We start from the raw sequence: 21,196 nt of genomic DNA on the forward strand, positions 1-21,196 counted from the left end.
GAATCATTGTATTTAAAGATTCTCTATGGCCGAACATGACGGCATGTGCATACACACATGATGTAACAGTATGTCAGAAGTACCAGTAACGGTAAGTATGAGAAAGATCCCCCTTTCTCATAACCAAAGGACTTGGAGGCTTGGCTTAAAGCCGCACTTTCAAGCCTTCTAGTTAGTTTAATATTCCATTTTGGGTTGTAGAAAAAAAAGGGGTAGGACTGCAGGCACTATAACAACTTCAATAAAACACTTTTTACTTTTTATTTGTGCCAAAGTAGGTGGTCAGTGGCACTGGGGATATTGTGCTATTATATACAAGCACCTAAGCACACCTTTTTTCTTTTTTTGTTTGGTATACCAACAACTTCAATAAGATGAAGTTGTTAAACTGCCGACATTGTCCCGTTAATAGAACTGGATAGCTCTTATCTTTCTTAAACAATGAAACACATGATCTTACAAGCTACACCTTATTTTCTGAGGGGATTTACCCCCTCATCCCCAGTTTCCTACACCAATGCATGAAACTAACATTTTTATTTGGTGACTTTGGGAGCGTTAATATCAAAGTGCCTTTAATTATTGTTTATTATTTGTAGCTTGGGATTTGTGAACAGACCTTGAATGTGGTTGCCCGAGAAGTGAAATGACGGAAACCGCTTTGAATACACTCGGATAACGTACTCTCATTCTCTTTTTCAGACAAAAAATGAAACCACTGAAAACAGCACAGAAGTACCTGGAACTCATGCATCCTTGCTTGCATTTTTAACTTTCTCTATCCTGTATTACATCCTTGGAAATTAATACCATGAAACAGAAAGAGAGGAAAATGAATCTGTTTTACAATAACCAAGAACTAGTATTAAGCTAGTCCTAAGTCAATTGAAGAAAATCAAGAAACATCACTCCTTCCATTCTGGTTTTAATAACTCTCCAACATTTACCAAAATAACCTACAAACCTGTTGTTAACTGTAAACATATTTGTGAAATAAAAATGTTTTCATCACCAAGTGGCAGTACTTTATTTTATTATTTAATAGCGAGTTGTCTAAAGATCAGTGCTTTTTTTTTTTTTCTTGTAAAGGTTTCCTTGCAAATTATCATAACACCATAATTACCCTGAACATTAAAATAAACTTCACAATAAAACTCAAGAGAAGTTCAGCCATTTATAATAAGTCCCAAAAAGAATATATACAAAACCACCAACAGTTTGTGAGTAAGAAAAAAAAGTTGAAGATCAGGTTGTGCTGTATAAAAATATATTATTATAAATAGTCCTGTATCTGGGCTTGAAACACTTAGGCACTCATTAATACTATTTGGAGCACATCAGGCCCATCCCTATGTATTCTGGTTAGAGTTTTCACATTTTCTAGATATGGGAAAGGCGGGTAAGGTGGGAGAAGTTCGAGAAGCTTTTGAGATGAAATTCCAAGTCATAACAGAGGACCAATATGCCAGCGACCTTTTTGCTCATCAATATCTTATCAGTAAGTGAAAGCTGAGTCTGTGAAGTGTGCGATCATTAAATAGATCTGATATTGAGGTATACAGTAAAATTGATTTGGGGGGCAGATTCCTTTGTCCAATTAATGAGTCACACGCATACAAACACCAGGACACAGCAACATTAAGGACCAGTACTTGAGAAATAAGAATTCTTTGTGTTTTTGACACCCCAAGTGTAGTATGTGCGGTCATCTTAGAACACTTCTACGTCCCAATGTTGAGTACATCTATCCTCTTCCATTTCCCACACCACTACATGGTCCGAATCATAACTGTTTCCGCCTGTGATAGCAGATAAAAAAAAAGGAGAAAAAAATATTAAAAACAACAGTGACACATGCACTCTGTTATGCACTCTGTTATCCTGGGTATGTAGGAAAGAATATTGCTCCATGAGATCTAGATAAAACACTAATCCACCATATGTGGAGAAGTCCCAGAGAAGAGAATTAATTTAGGCCTCATACTTGTAAATCCCTGTCAATTCAGCATAATTCCCAGTTTACTGAATGCATCAAAGGTTCAAGCACGGTAATTGCATAGCTATTGAGTTTTAAAAGATTCAACAAAAGATGATTAAAACAAGGTTTTCTCAATAATTACCTTTAACATCAATGCACATGCCCTGGAAAGTGTGACTAATTATGTAACCAGAATCTTGCAAACTCCATGTTTGAACGGGCTTGCGCCCTTCGGCCCAGAGAACTACTTTGGTGCCAGGACCAGGTTTTCCAACCACTTGCAGGCTCATGTGAGGAGCAATCTGTTGAGAGTACACAGTAGATATGTAATAGGAGACTATAAGACTTATCTACCTAATATGTATCTACCCACACAGAGGCGGCTCTCTAATTAGGCGGTTTAGGCGGCCGCCTAAGGCCTCGCGCTGGCTGGGGCCTCGCGGCCGCCTAAACCGCCTATGGTCAGAGTGTGTCAGGTCCTCGGTCAGTGACCGAGGACCTGACACCAGGAGGGGGCCCGGCGGCTTGCCCGGTATGCCGCCGGGTGCGAGGCCCCTCCTGGCTGCCCGGCCACCATCGCAGACACTGGTCTGCAGCTCCGCAGTGTGCAGAGCTGCAGACCACGTGACTCGCGAGAATTGGCCAATCAGAGCGTTGCCGCGGGTTACCACGGCAACGCTCTGATTCACTCGCGAGATTACATGGTCTGCAGCTCAGCAGAGCTGCAGACCGGAAGCAGTGGCCACCGGACCACCAGGGAGCCCACTGGACCACCAGGGAAATTAAGGTAGGTTCAGCCTCACCCTGCCCCCAGCCTCACTACCCCCACACCACCCTCAGCCTCACCCCCCACCACCATCAGCCCCACTACCCCCCACACAACCCTCAGCCTCACCCCCCCACCTCCCTCAGCCTCACTACCCCCCTCAGCCTCACCCCCCACCACCCTCAGCCCCACTACCCCCACACCACCCTCAGCCTCACCCCCACCTCCCTCAGCCTCACTACCCCCCACAGCCTCACTACGCCCCCCACTACCCTCAGCCTCAATACCCCTCACACCACCCTCAGCCTCACTACCCCCACACCACCCTCAGCCTCACTACCCCAACCACCCTCAGCCTCACTACCCCAACCACCCTCAGCCTCACCCCCACTACCCTCAGCCTCACTACCCCCCACACCACCCTCAGCCTCACCCCCCACCTCCCTCAGCCTCACTACCCCCCACACCCCCCTCAGCCTCACCCCCCACCACCCTCAGCCCCACTACCCCCCACCACCCTCAGCCCCACTACCCCCCACACCACCCTCAGCCTCACCCCCCACCACCCTCAGCCCCACTACCCCCACACCACCCTCAGCCTCACCCCCACCTCCCTCAGCCTCACTACCCCCCACAGCCTCACTACGCCCCCACTACCCTCAGCCTCACTACCCCCCACAACACCCTCAGCCTCACTACCCCCCACAACACCCTCAGCCTCACTACCCCCACAACACCCTCAGCCTCACTACCCCCCACAACACCCTCAGCCTCACTACCCCCCCACCACCCTCAGCCTCACTACCCCCCCACCACCCTCAGCCTCACTACCCCCCACCACCCTCAGCCTCACCACCCCCACACCACCCTCAGCCTCACCACCCCCACACCACCCTCAGCCTCAATACCTCCCACCACCCTCAGTCTCACTACCCCCCACAACCCTCAGCCTCTCTACCCCCCCACAACCCTCAGCCTCTCTACCCCCCCACAACCCTCAGCCTCACTACCCCCACACCACCCTCCTCAGCCTCACCCCCACCACCCTCATCCTCACCACCACCCCCACCACACCACCCCACCACCCTCAGCCTCACCACCACCACCACCCTCAGCCTCACCACCACCCCCAGCATCACCCTCAACATCACCCCCCCACCACCCTCAACATCACCCCCACCACCCTCAGCCTCACCACCCTCAGCCTCACCCTCACCACCACCCCACCACCCTCAGCCTCACCACCCTCAGCCTCACCATACCCCACCACCCTCAGCCTCACCACCCTCAGCCTCAATACCCCCCACCACCCTCAGCCTCACTACCCCCCACCACCCTCACTACCCCCCCCACCACCCTCAGCCTCACTACCCCCCACACCACCCTCAGCATCACCACCCCCCACACCACCCTCAGCATCACCACCCCCCACACCACCCTCAGCCTCACCACCCCCACACCACCCTCAGCATCACCACCCCCCACCCTTAGCCTCACCCCACCACCACCCTCAACATCACCCCCACCACCCTCAACATCACCCCCACCACCCTCTGCCTCACCACCACCCTCAGCCTCACCGCCCCCCACCCTCAACATCACCCCCACCCCCTCAGCCTCACCACCCCCCTCAGCCTCACCACCCCCCTCAGCCTCACCACCCCACCACCCTCAGCATCACCCCCACCACTCTCAGCACCACCCCCAGCATCACCCCCACCACCCTCAGCACCACCCCCAGCATCACCCCCACCAACCTCAGCCTCACCACCACCCCCAGCATCACCCCCACCACCCTCAGCCTCACCACCCTCAGCCTCACCACCCTCATCCTCACCACCACCCCCACCACCCTCAGCCTCACCACCCCACCACCCTCAGCCTCACCACCCCACCACCCTCAGCCTCACCATCCCCCACCACCCTCAGCATCTACCCCCCTCAGCATCTACCCCCCTCAGCATCTACCCCCCTCAGCATCTACCCCCTCAGCATCTACCCCCCTCAGCATCTACCCCCCTCAGCATCTACCCCCCTCAGCATCTACCCGCCTCAGCATCTACCCCCCCTCACCATCTACCCCCCCTCACCATCTACCCCCCCCTCACCATCTACCCCCCCCTCACCATCTACCCCCCCCTCACCATCTACCCCCCCTCACCATCTACCCCCCCTCACCATCTACCCCCCCTCACCATCTACCCCCCTCACCATCTACCCCCCCTCACCATCTACCCCCCCTCACCATCTACCCCCCCTCACCATCTACCCCCCCTCACCATCTACCCCCCCTCACCATCTACCCCCCCTCACCATCTACCCCCCCTCACCATCTACCCCCCCTCACCATCTACCCCCCCTCACCATCTACCCCCCCTCACCATCTACCCCCCCTCACCATCTACCCCCCCTCACCATCTACCCCCCCTCACCATCTACCCCCCCTCACCATCTACCCCCCCTCACCATCTACCCCCCTCACCATCTACCCCCCCCCACCATCTACCCCCCCCTCACCATCTACCCCCCCTCACCATCTACCCCCCCTCACCATCTACCCCCCCTCACCATCTACCCCCCCTCACCATCTACCCCCCCTCACCATCTACCCCCCCTCACCATCAACTCCCCCCCCTTCTCACATTACCCCCCCTTCTCACATTACCATCACCCCTCTCACATTACCATCACCCCTCTCACATTACCATCACCCCTCTCACATTACCATCACCCCTCTCACATTACCATCACCCCTCTCACATTACCATCACCCCTCTCACATTACCATCACCCCTCTCACATTACCATCACCCCTCTCACATTACCATCACCCCTCTCACATTACCATCACCCCTCTCACATTACCATCACCCCTCTCACATTACCATCACCCCTCTCACATTACCATCACCCCTCTCACATTACCATCACCCCTCTCACATTACCATCACCCCTCTCACATCACCCCCCACACCATCACCTCCCTGTCACCCTCACCCGCCTCTCCTTCTCACCATCACCCCCCCATACACACAACACACTTCAAGCAGCTACCCCATACACATAGGGTCTCAGACAAAAACATACATTCACACACAAGGATACTCTGTCAGACACTCTCAGGCACATACACTGACACTTTTTTGTTAGTGGGGCCTCATGTTTGAGTTTCGCCTAAGGCCTCATAAAGTCTAGAGCCGCCTCTGTACCCACAGTTCACAGACACTAATGAGATTGTATGAGATAATAATACCTGAATGTATAGAAAATAAGGTAAATTGTTTGTATGTTTGTTTGTTTTTTTGTGTTTACCTGATTCTTGATATGTCCTTCTTCATAATACCACAACTCACAGCTTCCTTCCTTTGGTTCCGTGACCAAAACACGTGCAGCTTTCATATCCTCAGCTTGTTCAGGGACACTAAGGAAGAGATTCAAGGCTCTGTTCCGAATACGGATATACACTCTCCTCTGGATGTAGAAAAGAGGCTTATTATATTCTATTTAATGCAGTTGATAATTAGCAAATTTGCTTTGTACATTTATTTTTTAAGATTTTTGACTCGATTAAATGCAAGTCAAGCAACCAAACCCAATAAACGGATCGGCAGCTTGAGAAAAAAATGCAGATAAATGTGTTTCAGAAGAAATTATGTGACAGGTGGGTGTACAGGGGATGGACAGATGGGATCATGGGGGGGTGGAGGAGGACAAACTTGTGCCAGTTCTCCAATTCATTAGCGACTGGGCAGCAATTGTTGCCTAGACATGTGTTTCTTACAACAAGCATTACTGTGGCATAACAGTAAACATCACTGTTTAACCCCTTAAGGACCAAACTTCTGGAATAAAAGGGAATCATGACATGTCAGACATGTCATGTGTCCTTAAGGGGTTAATAGACATGACCCCACCCGTGGCATGGCAAGTGGGGCACAAGGAAGTATTAGACCAATAAGCTTTTACAGCTGTAATTTAATGAATCCAAGCCATTAAAGGGATTATTAGGCGCTGATAAGCGTAATTGGCTGGAAACACTGAGCCCTAAGTACTCCTGCCCATTTAGAAAGTGTTATCAAACGGTTATAGACATTGAGAAATATATGCAGAGATTTAAGCAAAAAAATAATCCTGATTTTATTGGGAAAAATGAACCTATGTACCAATGCTGTACATACACATGCAAGAGTTTGTTAACTTTGTATGTTTTTATTGAAAATATAGATAGCATTGCAGATAAACATACATATAATAACATACATACAGATAATAACATACAAATACTGCAGAAAAGAAGTAAAGAAAAACAATAGTATTAGTAATTGCACAGTTTTATTTCATGATATGTATTCGAAGGAGTTCAAAGCCAAAATACAGAGTTAAATATATTTACCCACTCTTTAACACGAATATTAAAAAAAAAAAGTCTCAAAAACAGCTGATAGGAACAAACATTAAATTAAAAAAAAAGAAAAGAAATGTATGAACCTTGTGGCACTTTGTGATGGTAGCAAAATGAAAGGTGGAAGCGAAAAAATGTGTGGCGAAGAGTAACAAGAGAGAAAAACATAGGGAAGAGTTTTCCAACAGTCTTTGCATGATGATGCTCAAGGGCAGTTTCTGAGAAAATCAGGAGTCTGCATGTACTGCATCCCAGAGAACTATGGAGAGGCATAGACATTCTGGTTACTAAGGGTGCTTCTCATGCCCCTATTTGATTCTATTAGGCATACCCATTCCAAAATTCTGCAAAGCAGATGTATGCTTACATTTTAGTGGGCCTGGTTTAGATTAAGTAGCTATAGAGTCTGCATATTTTTATTTATAAGGACAATTTTAATATAGATTGGTGCAAAAGGAGAAAGTCTGATTGGTACTGTGCAAGTGAACCCTGTACCACCAGCTTGTATACCAAGTCTTCTGAGCATGAGTTGATTTTCTATTATGCTAAATATATATACTGATCTGCCACAACCTCTGAAGTTAATAACTTTGATTATATCATTACAATGGCGACCTACACAATAATAGGCAGGTGTGTTTTAATATTTTTTTTAAGTTGTGGTAAATCAATTTATAATTTTGTGCGTGCATCACACTATTAAGAACACCTAGAGGCTGTATATCACAGAGTGGGGAATTTCAGTTCCACTCCAACTTTATAAACCTCAGCGGGCCCAAACTTTACCAAATATGAGTGTATGGACTTTTCACACTACAACAACTCCTTGATATTGGATGTAATTCACCAGTCATTTTCCATTTCTGTTGCCTATTATACTGAACATCCACAACACCCAAGCTACCAAACCGTCATTAATCCAGTCGTCTCAAGGCCGGGATTATACCACCCATAGGGTCTATATAGAGCTTAGTACAGAGCTTAAAATTGTAAATTCATCTACTTTTCTGTTTTCTCTATATTCGTAGACATACGTACTACACTAAATATTCTATTTTTGCCTGCTCTATATCTTATATACTGATCTATATACCAACCTACACGTTGTTAAAATTCTCAACAAATAATCTAGTAAGTAATTAGAGTACACATTTCTGTCATATTCACTACTGCATTCATTGTCTATAACTCAGTGTAGGTGTTATGCTGCCATGATTCTGCAGGTGCCATCACTTGCTTTTTTGTGAAACCACTTGGCAGGCACTACACAAAACACTTGTGGCTTCCCTTGGAACATACAGACTTCCTTCTCTTCAACTCAATCAACTTGATAATGTGAAAATTAAACCTCTTCAACCTTATTGGCAATGATAGGCACAGAGCACTAGGTGCAGGTTTGTCCAGTGTGCTTAGTCTGTAGCTGCTATCCAGGTTGGATTGAATTGATATTGATAATATGGAAGTGCAAATTCCACATTATCAAGTTGACATAATATGAAAATAGTTTACTGTCTTCACAGTGAGGGAGGGAAATGGCTTCATACAACTGGTGAATCTGCTTATTGATCAGGAACCAAAGCCCTTCTGATTCATGTGTATTATGTGAGGAATTAAATTGGTATTTTGATATGGGCAAAAATGTTTAGGTAACATGAAGATAGATTGTCCCATAATTGTTATATGCCAGTTGAAATGAGTTTGACAATATAAGGTCTCAATGTATTTTTTTTTTTTGTCAATCTGTATTTTTATTGAGTGATAGAAGTAACACGGGTTACAATAAAACAGTTGTGACATTATCAGGAGAAGTAATGACATGACATTACATAGGATAAAATATTACATCAATTTAATGTTGAGTAATTTAGGATGCTAGGTCACAATAACCTGAAACTGGACTCTTTTTTATAATACGAGAAAAGAATATAAGAACAATCATAGGTATTAGGAAAAGCTTGTCAGGCTTGGCAATGAGTTACATACTTTACATATAATGATCTATAACACGCTAGGTAGTGTGTCCGTAGAGAGGATTAAAGAAAAAAATAAACACTGCTGAATACACTGACAGACTATGAGTGTAAATATAAAACCACTGGGCTCAGGAGCGGAACAATGAAAAACAAATTATGAAAAGAGGTTAGGATGATCCAAACACAGAGTGCAAAGTGTAACGTTTTGCATGATAAGCAGGTGGGCAAGTCTCTCTGTGTCAGGAAGGCTCTAAGATAGATCACCCAATGCCGCACATAGGCCAAAGATGGTGGGTCAGCTTCTCACCAGGACCAGTATCCTTCCCCTCCAGCATAAGATTATGTGGGTTCTGTGGTCGTCTGGCTGCATTGAGTTGAGTAGGCCACCAAGTACAGAGTCCATGTGTAAGGCACCCCGGGTATGAGAAGGGGTTAACGCCGCCAAAGTTGTTCTTTTCCCCGAATACAAAGTCAGCTACCGAACACTCCTAAGCGCCGAACAGGAATCATATGAATTATCCCCCCAAGCACGAGACAAGGCTCTGTGTTGAGAGTCAAGCAGGATCTGTTTACTGGTGGCCACATATCGACCTTTTATGCAGGTCATCCAGCAAGGGACCAGCAAGTATCCAATCACATACAGTCACAATATGAAAACACTCCCACACAAACAGTGCAACTCTTCCTCTCTATCCTGGAGATAATTGGGTTAAGTGCCTGAAGTAACTCAATTATCTCCAGGTATAGAGAATAGTCCCATTTTACAATAATGGTAAAAACACATAAAAATATATAATTCTTATTTAACCGAACGGAACCCCCACGTTCGACATATCTCCAGATAGCCTGGATTTGAGCGTTCAATATAACCGAACAGCACTCAGATCCCATACACACAGTCAAATCGCCATGGAGCTAAAGTGTTCACTGTGCGTTCGGCAGAAATAATGAGCTCCATGGGCTTTGCTATCTGGGACAGTTCTGTTCGTGGATTGTCAATATACCGAACGGCACGGCGTTCGTATGAACTTGACGCAGAGATGGATGGTTGGGGATCTCAGTGGTGTTCGCGGGAAACAGTGTCCGAAATTAGTTCCATGTAGTTGTCGACGAACACTGCTGGGCGTTCGACTGTCCTAGATGGCCGCCACCACGTGTTCGTTCATACGAATGACGACCACCCAGCCGACCATTCAGGAGTTGGAAGTGGCTGCGGTTAACCACAATGTTAATAATGTCAGAAAGATTAACGAGCAGCACACTTCCCTGCTGGGTGGCTCGCCATTCGGTAGTTAGTTCTTCTTTTAGGGACTGGCGAACAAACAGACAAAATAGTATAAAATAATAATCCAAAGGCAGGGAGGTCTTCCACACCATGTAACTACAGCTCCAGTGCTTATGTCCCCAGAGGGGATCCATCACTCAGGCACCCCCATGTGTGTATGGATGGCTGCCCAGAGATTGCTGCAATCGCCCCCAGCCCAGAAGAGGAGCGGGGTGTCAGATTGAGAAGAGGGATGAGTACTAGGGGGTGGTCACTGAGTCGATGCCAGAATTCCTGGCATATTGCATCAATTTGTACTTCAATTACTTTCTCCACTCCTGAGGACTTATCGGATTGGCTGAAGCTCCAGAGTGGTGGCCATCTTGGTACCTCATGGAACTCTTGGCACCTCATGAAACTTAAGGCACCCAGGTAGGTGAGTTCTACCTTCGATTCTGTAGGCCCCAGTGTGACTGGGATAACCCCACTGATCCATGGGGGGTAACGGGGCTGCAATAGTGCACCTCAAGGTGCTTGCTCCACGTTGGGAGACTGGCCGCATCTCCACACCACTGACATGGCAGATTCGATATGCTGCAGTGTCAGGCAGGACTACTGCTTGGTCCGGAACTTCAGATATTGACCCCAAAAGGAACATCAGTGTTCAATATCAGTCCTCCTGTGGCTGGGGACCTCTAATAGCCATAGTATTAAGTTTATATGTGCAATATTAGCCCAGTGTGGCAGCCAGATTGAGTGTGAGCTCCCTCTCTCCCCCTCTCCCTCCCCGTCTCAATGTATTAATGTCATACACCTATGGCATTTTTTCCACTCATTAGAGCACAGTACAGACATTTCTCATTTTATTACTCACCTGTCGAATGGGACATAGTGATCCAACTCTCTGTAGCCCACTATAGAGCAGCCAATTAGGGATCTGGGTCTTTTCCAGTAGCCATTGCCTACCCCTAAAATCACTGTGTTCATACAGAACCCATCTGTATGGATAAAGAGACAGAGATGAAATGTGGGAAAGTGGTTATTTAAAATTGTAGAAAATATTAAATAAATAAATCATTAGTATGTAGGGTGCTAAATAAAACCAAACCATTTGAAAATAATCCAGCTCAAGGTTATGCGAGTTGCTCATATTTGCACTGTTTTTATTTTGGTACTTTCTTATGTGTATAGCATAGCTCTTATCTAGTATCATACAATCCCTAATAACTGTCTTATTAAACCTCTGTCACATGTCACATACACACTTTTTCATCTGAAAGCATATTTGTAGAGAGACACAAGTTTTGTTCTTGCTCTGTATGTCAGCACACTGGATCATAACTAGACAAATAACAATGAAAATAAAGGGGAAATTGAGCGCTGATAGTATTTTGATAGTGGTTACATCCATAGTTTATGTGGAAATTATATGTTTTACATTTTAATTTCAAGTGCTCACTCTACAAAAGGGTTCAAAAGCTCATCCCAGACAGAACCCTGAGACACTCCACTTACCCCTTCTGTCCACCTTTAAAATGTTCCATTTACAACTACTCTCTGTACTGTATCATAAAAGAAACACTATAGTCACCCAGACCACTTGATCTCAGTGAAGTGATCTGGGGATCAGTGTCCCTGTCATCTTAACCCTCCAAAACAAAACATGCAAACTGCAATGTTTACAGTTTACAGCTACATGAAGCACTTCTGCTGCACTGACAGAGTGCAGATGCCCCATAGGAAAGAATTGATCACGCACAATAGTTTCCCAATGCTCCTCATAGATTGGATCATGACTGAGAAGGATTTAACCCCTTCACAGGGATACTATACAGATTTGTATTCCTAACATTATATTGTTCCCTTAAGCTAATGTTCTTTCCCAGAATATGACTTTTCATGTAACCCACCTGAGTTCAAAAAAGGGGGAGGGGAATTACATTGCACAAGTCTGATGAAACTGAATATATTTCACATATACACTTTGTCAACATTTACGTTACAGTTATGATAACTGTTGACAAAGCTTCCCGTCTAGATGTGAAATGTGTTCAATTTCATCAGGGTGTTGTATGGGGAGCCTTTTTTTCATATACAGCTTGCTAATTTTTATGTTCATCTGCCAATATTGTCATATTTTTTACTTACATGGATATTGAATAAACTGAAGATTTAATCGTACTCCTTTTTTTATTGCTATTTCTCTACTGGTGGAGTGCAAAATTATGTCATATTGTTTCTTTTTGATAGTGAAAACTCATTATCTGAGCACAGAAAGAATAGAGAAAGAGGAAAAATATTGTCTGTCGACATTTCTGCCTCTTGATGCCCGTACACAGAACATTTATAAAGAATTACAACACTTCTGCTATCTAGCGTCTAGCGACCAGTAACGAGAATGTCTCCTTTTCACTCTTCTCACTACAGCAGACCTTTAACATCATAGGTGTTCTACCCTTAAGAGCAAAATGGATCATTAGAAGTGAAGTTAAATTAAAATGTATTGATTGAATTAACTTTTAAGATCTTATTGTATTTCTTGTTATAACCACTTCCCTTTAAAAGCCACATAAAATAAAGAAAGCATTGGGCGGAACAGTGCAAAACCTGTATATGAATTTTTGCATTGTGTATAACATGTACTTCTCGTTTCATGGAAAAAAAATGACACATTTCTTGCCGTGGAAAGAAATGGTTTTAATACAACAGTGTGTGAAAACTACCAGAGCACTAGAGTATCCAGTCATCTTATCTAGTCAGCAGCCTCCAACTGGCCAAAATCCTGTCATGCAAATAATATAAAACCACAAAAAGATCCAAACGTCTTGCCCTATCAAGTGGGAATAGGCAACTATATGAAACATTAACATACTTTAAAGGACAACTGTCACCTCAAAACTATTGTTTAATATGATAATGCTTTCATCAAGTTTTGATGAAGTTTTTTTCATGAGTGAAGCAGAGAGAACCATAGAGACTAACCGGTTTTCAAACACAATCTGACCCAAACTGCAGATATATGGCTGAAAGATCCTGTCATCAGGGCCAGATTAAGAGCCCAGTGGGCCTGGTGCTGACAATTATGATGGGGCCTAATTACAGAATCTTATCAACCAAAAACACTAAAACAGTCATACCTCTCAAGCGTCATGTATCTGATGGAGTTGGTGTTGGAGGGAAACTCAAAGGATGCAGCTATAAGAAAACACATACTCTATGCTAATCTCTCTCTAATTTATGCTTTTATCTTTCAAGTAAATCCATACCCCCTAACAGCAGTGTCCAGTGAAGCAGGAAGTCAATGAGCGGAGTAAAAGGGTGGGCCGCTGACGTGAATCACGTGACCAGAACTGCCAAAAGAGGCGAACATGCCCAAAAAGGGGGCATGTCTGTCCAAAGAATTGGAAGGTCAGCCTGGCATCAGTGTCCCTATGTATTACAGTGTCAGTGTCCCCATGTCGCCCAGTTCCGTAGTCTCCCAGTGTCTCAGTGTCCTCATTCCTCCACATGTCTCAGTGTTTCCCGTGTCACTAGGATACAGGGGGCACAGTGAGAGACATGTGGACACAGTGAGACATGGGGACACTGAGACACCAGGGACACTGAGACACCAGGGGACACTGAGACACCTGGGGACACTGAGACACTTGGGGACACTGGGAGACATGGGGGGCACTTGTGGATACAGACATGGCGACACTGGGAGACATGGGGACACAGACACTGGGAGACATGGGGACACAGACACTGGAGACATGGGGACACTGGGAGACATGGGGACACTGAGACACTAGGGACACTGGCTGGGAGGCATGGGGACACTGAGACACTTGGGGACACTGGGAGACATGGGGCACTTGTGGACATAGACATGGGGACACTGGGAGACATGGGGACCCTGTGACACTAGCAACACTGTCTGGGAGGCTGGGTGACACTGAGATACTTGGAGACACAGGGGCACTTGTGGACATATACATGGGGACACTGGGAGACATGGGGACATTGAAAAATTTGGGGACACTGGGAGACCTGGGGACACTGGCTGAGAGACCCATGGACACAGGGAGACAGATATTTGGGGACACTGGGAGACATGGGGACACTGAGACACTAGGGACACTGAGAGTCATGGGTACACAGACACTGGGAAACTAGGGGACACTGGGAGCCGTGGGGACACTGAGACACTAGGGACATTGGCTGGAAGACATGGGGACACTGGGAGACATGGGGACACTAAAAATATGGGGACACTGGGAGACATGGGGACACTGAGACACTAGGGACACTGGCTGGGACACATAGGAACAATGGGAGACATGGGGACACTGAGACACTAGGGATACTGGCTGGGAGACACGTGAACCCTGGGAGACAGATGTTTGGGGACACTGGAGACTTGGGGACACTGAGACACTAGGGACACTGAGAGACATGGAGACACAGACACTGGAAGACTGACTAGGGGACACTGAGACACTAGGGGCACTGGCTGGGAGACATGGGGACCCTGGGAGAGATGGAGATACTATGTCCCTATGTCTCACAGTGTCCCCATGTGTCTCAGCATCCCCATGTCTCACAGTGTCCCCAAGTGTCTCAGTGTCCCCAAGTGTCTCAGTGTCCTCAAGTGTCCCCTAGTGTCTCAGTGTCCTCATGTTTCCCTGCTGCCTCCCCCTCCCCCTATACTTTACTTCCCTGAGCTGTAGACTGTCTCTGCAGGCTGTCTCTGCTATCTGGACTCTCTGTGCTGTGTAGCTGCTCCCCTGCGCATAAGTGAGTAGAGAGAGGCAGGGAGGGATATGCTGTAACTTCCTATCCCTGCCTCTCTCCACACACAGTGACCCCTACTGGCCCGTGCTGGTATTGCAGAGTAATCTCCGTTTATACTGAGAAAAATATCTGCATTTGTATTGCCAGTATTACTGTAATAACGGCATGGCCAGGCAGCCTCAAATGCCGGCTGTGCTTGTAAAATGCCAGTCAGGTGGTAAACCAAGAGAATAATACTTTTTTTTTTAAACGGGCCTATTCCATGGGCCTGAGCCTGGAGCTGCAGTTCCATCAGCCCCTATGTTAATCTGGCCCTGCCTGTCATATACTAACTGTATGGACGAGTTTTCTAATTTTTAAACTTAAATTTAAAAAGAAAAACCATGTCAAAACTTGATAAAATAATTATTATATTAAAAAATTGTTTTGACATGACAATTTAGTGAAAACCCTTAATCTCAAAATCTATGTAATTATAGAAAGTAACTATCACAAATGTGTATAAGCATTTGTTAATAAACCATCTTTACTCAACCTCCCCTATCATTCCAATTATAGATTTTTTTTGTGGCCTTTTAGTTCCCTCACAGCCCAATCACTCACATTCCACTTTCGACCCTCACGGACAACACATGGTTATTGTAGCCTTCTCCCTGTAGACTCCGAATCTCCACAGAAAACTCCAACTCCTTCCCCTCAAATCTTTCCAGGCCATGAAGTGAGATAGATGGAACAGAGAAATACTGTGGGGAGAGAGCATATACATCTCATTCCATATTACATATGTCGGTAATCTTTCGGGCAAGAACATTTATTCTTGAAATAAGAGTTTTGCTTCTATTCTGCTAAATTGAAAAAGACTTGAGTGTTTATGAAGTGAAATGCAGAGAATTAACAATTTGGTTTCAAGTTAGAGAGTTTTCCCAGCATTGTGATTTTGCTCAACATTTTGCAATCAAATTGTCATTGCATGCATCATAACACTCATTGGACAAGTTATGGTGCAAAGAGGTTGCTTGTCACTGGGTCCCTGTACATACATATGAACATAGGAGATTCATTCCATCTTTTCAGTAAACATCCAAGTTCTGCACATAGAGGGCAAACATATGTAAATTGATACCTCTAAGCTGTAAGCCAGGCTTCCTCGGCGCTGGTGACCTCTCCTACCCCTCCGACGTCAGCTCCCGAGTGTAGCCAAATGTGCATGCGCGGCCAGAGCCGCGCGCACATTCAAGCTGCCCATAGGAAAGCATTACTCAATGCTTTCCTATGGACGAACTGCGTGCTCAAGGCGATTTTCACATTGAGCATCTTGGAAGAGCCTCTAGTGGCTGTCAGGAAGACAGCCACTAGAGCAGGGAGAGGCAACCTTACATCCCCCATAATGCTCTAACACTAATAATACTGGCAAAGCATGATGGGAAGTGTAGTCCAAAACATCTGGAGTGCCGAAGGTTGCCTATGCCTGCACTAGAGGCTGGATTAACCCTTCTCTGAAATTGCTATGTTTACAGCTGTAGGGTTAAAACTTGGGGGACCTGGCAGCCAGACCACTTCATTGAGCTGAAGTGGTCTGGGTGACTATAGTGGTCCTTCAATATAGCCACTGGTAGGACAAGCAGTAGAAAATAGCAACCGTTTATTGAAGGATACAGATCAACAACCGAGTTCATGTCTTGGAATGGGACTGATAGAATATTGTTAGGGAATAGACAAGTTACTGCCAGGCCTAATCAAGACAAAGTATAGATCACAGGAATTACTGTCATACATGTATTTATTGAGTGTGGTTTAGATCTGATACGTACAAAAGGCACCTTCCGGAGAGAGCGAAGTACACAGACTGTGAGGCATCCCATAGCAGTGTGTGTGGGGTATTCTCCCTCTGACAGAACATACTGCTCACCAGTGCAATCCTCTCCCTCATACAGAATCCAGCTATAGGAGTAGAATAAGTCTGCAGTGTGAAGCTACATAACAGTTAATTATAACTTATATACAATTATTGAATTTCCCTTTTATCCCTTTTATGATCCTGGAATCTGCATTCTTTTCATTTCAGCTGCATTCTGGCATAAAAAAAAATTATCTATGCATAACCTGCTTCTATTCACTATTTATTTATTTATTTTAAAATTATTTTTTATAAAGACACAACAATACAATATTTTGAAACAAAATTATAAAAATGAAATAGGTTGTAAAGTACGGGGAGTAAACAATTTAACCCCTTAAGGACCAAACTCCTGGAATAAAAGGGAGTCATGACATGTCACACATGTCATGTGTCCTTAAGGGGTTAAGGGGAAAAGGAGGAAATTCCATCCACATGATCTCTTAAATGAGACAATATTTACAGAGTATACAATAATACAAATATAACAGTTACCATAATTCATTATCCTGTACTAAAAGTAAAGTTTTGAGCAGAACAATGTATAGCGTCATGGGAAATTGCATGGTTAATATAAATTATTTGTGTTATTTCAAATACCATGGATATTATTATTGAACACCGAACTTGGGAGGGACTCACAAAATGAAGGCCAAAAATTGCAGAACTGAGAAAATTATTCCAACTTATATCAAGTTATATCAGCTTAAATTGAACAATTTGGCTTTCAGTCTGCAGAAATCCATTGTCTTCTAAAGAAATAGCATAAACAATGAGTAATATCTGTGAAGGTTCTTGTCATATACTAAAGGTAGTGATGATTTTTTAATTTATCTATTGATTTATTTTGCAAATACTTCATTTAAAAAATGTATTTCCTTTCCAGGATACTGGGAAATTTCTTCTTGTAGTGTGGCTGAGCCCGAACCGTGGTGGAGGATCTTCTGTTCCTCTACATGGCCTAAAAGGAAACAGTTTGGTGCTTTCTGAGAGCACCGAACTGCTTCCTGTCAGACCAGGTAGGAGAACAGAAGATCCTCTACCCCGGGTCTGGGCTTGGCCATGCTATAAGAATACATTTTCTGGTATCCCTGTGGGCCAGTCCTACCCTGCAAGCTATCCCTGTCCTGTCTGCCACTTATGACTGAACCAATTAAACCACCGCCTAAGCATCAGCCACACCTTCAACCCTTTACAAGCTCACCTGCTATATCCGATGATGATCCTGTTATGCAAAACTTTTGACGGAGAAAGTCTTCTACCACATCTGACATCCTACGTTACAAATTCTTGTTCCTATACTTCCACTCTCTCCCTTTCCAATGAAGAGTATTCTACCTCTCTCATCTACACCTACTCTCATGATCCCAAATGTCTTTTCATACATTTAACTAAATTTTCCTACCCCACTGCAACCCCACCACACAGTTGCCTGTGATTAAATAGCCACCAAAAGTCTGTGCTAAGGAAGAGGGGAAGACTTGAAGTGGTTGCAGATAATAGATCTGCAGCTATTGCAAGTCAATATATCATATAACAATATTGCATACATATTTCCTTTGATATAATTCATTTTTATTTTGTTTTGTTTTTTAATGGAGTGCCCCTTTACGTCGTATATTTTATTTTCCAATGCATTTTATATTTAGATTATATTTTAGCCGGTACTTTAATCCTAGAGCTTGAAACTTTGAGTTGAATACAAGTGACTTGAAAAGTTCTAACAAAGCATGATTCTACTAACAGTTATTGAATATTTCTTGTTATGGTACGCAACTATCTGCATGAGATAATCAAACTGACCACTTCTGTTTATTTACTATGAACAAGGGCTGAGAAACAGGTTAACAAAGAAAATTACACAGCGGTGAATTGTCACCATTTGGAAATTATGATTACAAAATCTCCCATAGATTTTAGTTAAAGGAGTTAAAGGAGACAACTAAGTGCCCTAAATACTTTGCCCTATTAAGATTACATAAAAGTAGAATATTATTTTTTCTATTTTACAGTGCAGATTTTTTTTCTATGATTTATATGCTATAATACCATTGACAGAATGTCAACATTAATCCCCCATACTATTTATTGTCTGTCAATCACCATTGTCTAGGTTGGATAAAACCAATAGTGTGAATTAAGTGTAAATTCTGTATTATCAATGCATCCAAAGATATTCACATTATAATTACTACTGTCATGTAAATAATGCAGTGTCCTCCAGAGGTGAAAATATGTCATATGGCAGACTACACAAGATTCAACTCTATTTCTAAAATTAAGTTTGCATGTCAACTATTCATTGAAGTATAGTACATATGAATAAATGCAAAGAGCACAAACTATGATGCATGCATGGAACCTATATAAATCCATACCTGCCTCCTTCCACACGACAAGACTCGGGAGAAAAGGTTTCAGGAAGTAATATGTGATCCCCTGTACATATCAGACAACCACCATGGAAGTTTGGTTCAGAAAACAGCTGGATCTGATGGGACAGGCAGGGTTTTAGATATAACATGGTTGGTTGGTGCAATAATAATACAATGAATCATATATAATTATATTTTATCCCAGCCCCCAATGTGGTGCTGACCAGCTCACCCAAGCTGGATATGGCGGTTCCTGCTGAGCTGACTCGTGCCATCATGCTCACAAAGATGGCCGCAGGCGGGATACCTACAGGTTTCCAAAGCGATGTGTGCCTCACAGGAGGAGCAGTTAACTAAGGCCTTTGACCGCATATGGTTGCAACTCTGGTCTCGAATCCACTGATGAAAGTAGAAACCTGGAGCAGCAGCAGCTGAAACCCAACTTGAAACCCTTACACAGCAATGCCAAGCCGTGACCTACCGGGTGTGACTCTGACGCGACCCTGACATCCCTTAATCACTTACAGAAGAAGCAGCGCCAAATGGTACTTACACTAGCTAGTTAGGGATGTTAGTCCAGCATGTTTAAATGTTAAATGTTAACATGAAACCCAACATTCACTTTATGCTAGGCTATCTAACTCAATAGCTGAGCTACCTTTCCGAGATGCTGTCTAGGTCTTTATTATAAAATATATATATATTTACTCAGATTGTATTTAACAACTGTTCCAGCTACTACTCAGCCATGCTTAGCATAGCCCGATACTTCCACTCAACTGTCCTATAATTGATTTCTAGAGATGTCCCGAACAGTTCGCCGGGAACTGTTCGCCAGCGAACATAGCTTGTTCGCGGTCGCCTCGGTGGGCGAACATATGCGATATTCAGTCCGCCCCCTATTCGTCATGGAGGTCTGGGAGGGAGGGGTCTGCTCCTGATTGGCTGGAATGTGTCTGCTGACTGTGAGGTACAGGGTCAAAGTTTACTCAATGATGACGAATAGGGGGCGGACCGAACATCCATAGCCCGTCCGTGGCGAATGCGAACAAGCTATGTTCGCCAGGAACTATTCGCCAGCGAACTATTCAGGACATCTCTAGTAAGGATAGATGCCTCTGGAATGGGAGGTACGGATTGAGATGGTACGCATACCAGTGTCTCAGGGGCCAAATAAGCATTTCTGGACAAAAGTGTCTGATGGGCCCGCCGCGGCGACCGCGAACAAGTTATGTTCGCCGGCGAACAGTTCCCGGCGAACTGTTCGGGACTAATGCTGTCTCATTTATGAAAAAAATAAAGAAAAAAAACTGTGCAACTCACTCCTGACATTTCATGTATTGTCATATGTCATCCTATGAAATTTTTATACAACCTACCTGTCAAACTATGCACTGCAAAAATTAAGAATTAAAAAAAAACGATGTACATATTTACTGATCCAGACATTATAACATTTATTCATTCGTTACTGAAAAATATGTAACAAGTTAATAAACTATACTCACCTTAGATACATAATGTAGATTCTGTCCTCCAAGCTGAAAAAAAAAAAAGAACATTTATTGACAAGCACAATTACTTTGATCTTAAACACTGTATACTTCATTAAAAAAAAATGATGTATTATAGGTTCATTTGTGATTATGGGATTTCTTCCTTATACCTAGTACGAATATAAATATTTGTTTTTAATCTTTTCTTTCAGGAATTCTACCGGAGGATTGAAGGAAGGCAGATGTGGTTCCTATATTCAAAATGGGTT

At 44.3% G+C, this 21,196-nt stretch overlaps 1 protein-coding gene across 1 annotated transcript in view; it reads right to left on the reverse strand.

Annotated features, from left to right (window-relative positions):
* Nucleotides 1–908: 908 nt before the first annotated feature.
* CRYBG2 (crystallin beta-gamma domain containing 2) overlaps nt 909–21,196 on the reverse strand; it is a 161,614-nt gene continuing 141,326 nt past the window's right edge. The window contains exons 15-22 of the mRNA XM_063453282.1: nt 20,940–20,972; nt 19,435–19,547; nt 16,971–17,100; nt 15,763–15,902; nt 11,258–11,381; nt 6,057–6,215; nt 2,121–2,280; nt 909–1,799 (exon numbers count right to left, since the gene is read on the reverse strand). Coding sequence (XP_063309352.1) covers nt 1,711–1,799; nt 2,121–2,280; nt 6,057–6,215; nt 11,258–11,381; nt 15,763–15,902; nt 16,971–17,100; nt 19,435–19,547; nt 20,940–20,972 — 948 coding nt within the window. The 3' untranslated portion in view covers nt 909–1,710. The remainder of the gene's footprint in view (nt 1,800–2,120; nt 2,281–6,056; nt 6,216–11,257; nt 11,382–15,762; nt 15,903–16,970; nt 17,101–19,434; nt 19,548–20,939; nt 20,973–21,196) is intronic.

This window comes from Pelobates fuscus, chromosome 1 (genome assembly GCF_036172605.1).
Source record: "Pelobates fuscus isolate aPelFus1 chromosome 1, aPelFus1.pri, whole genome shotgun sequence".
In the NCBI taxonomy this organism is placed as follows: domain Eukaryota; kingdom Metazoa; phylum Chordata; class Amphibia; order Anura; family Pelobatidae; genus Pelobates; species Pelobates fuscus.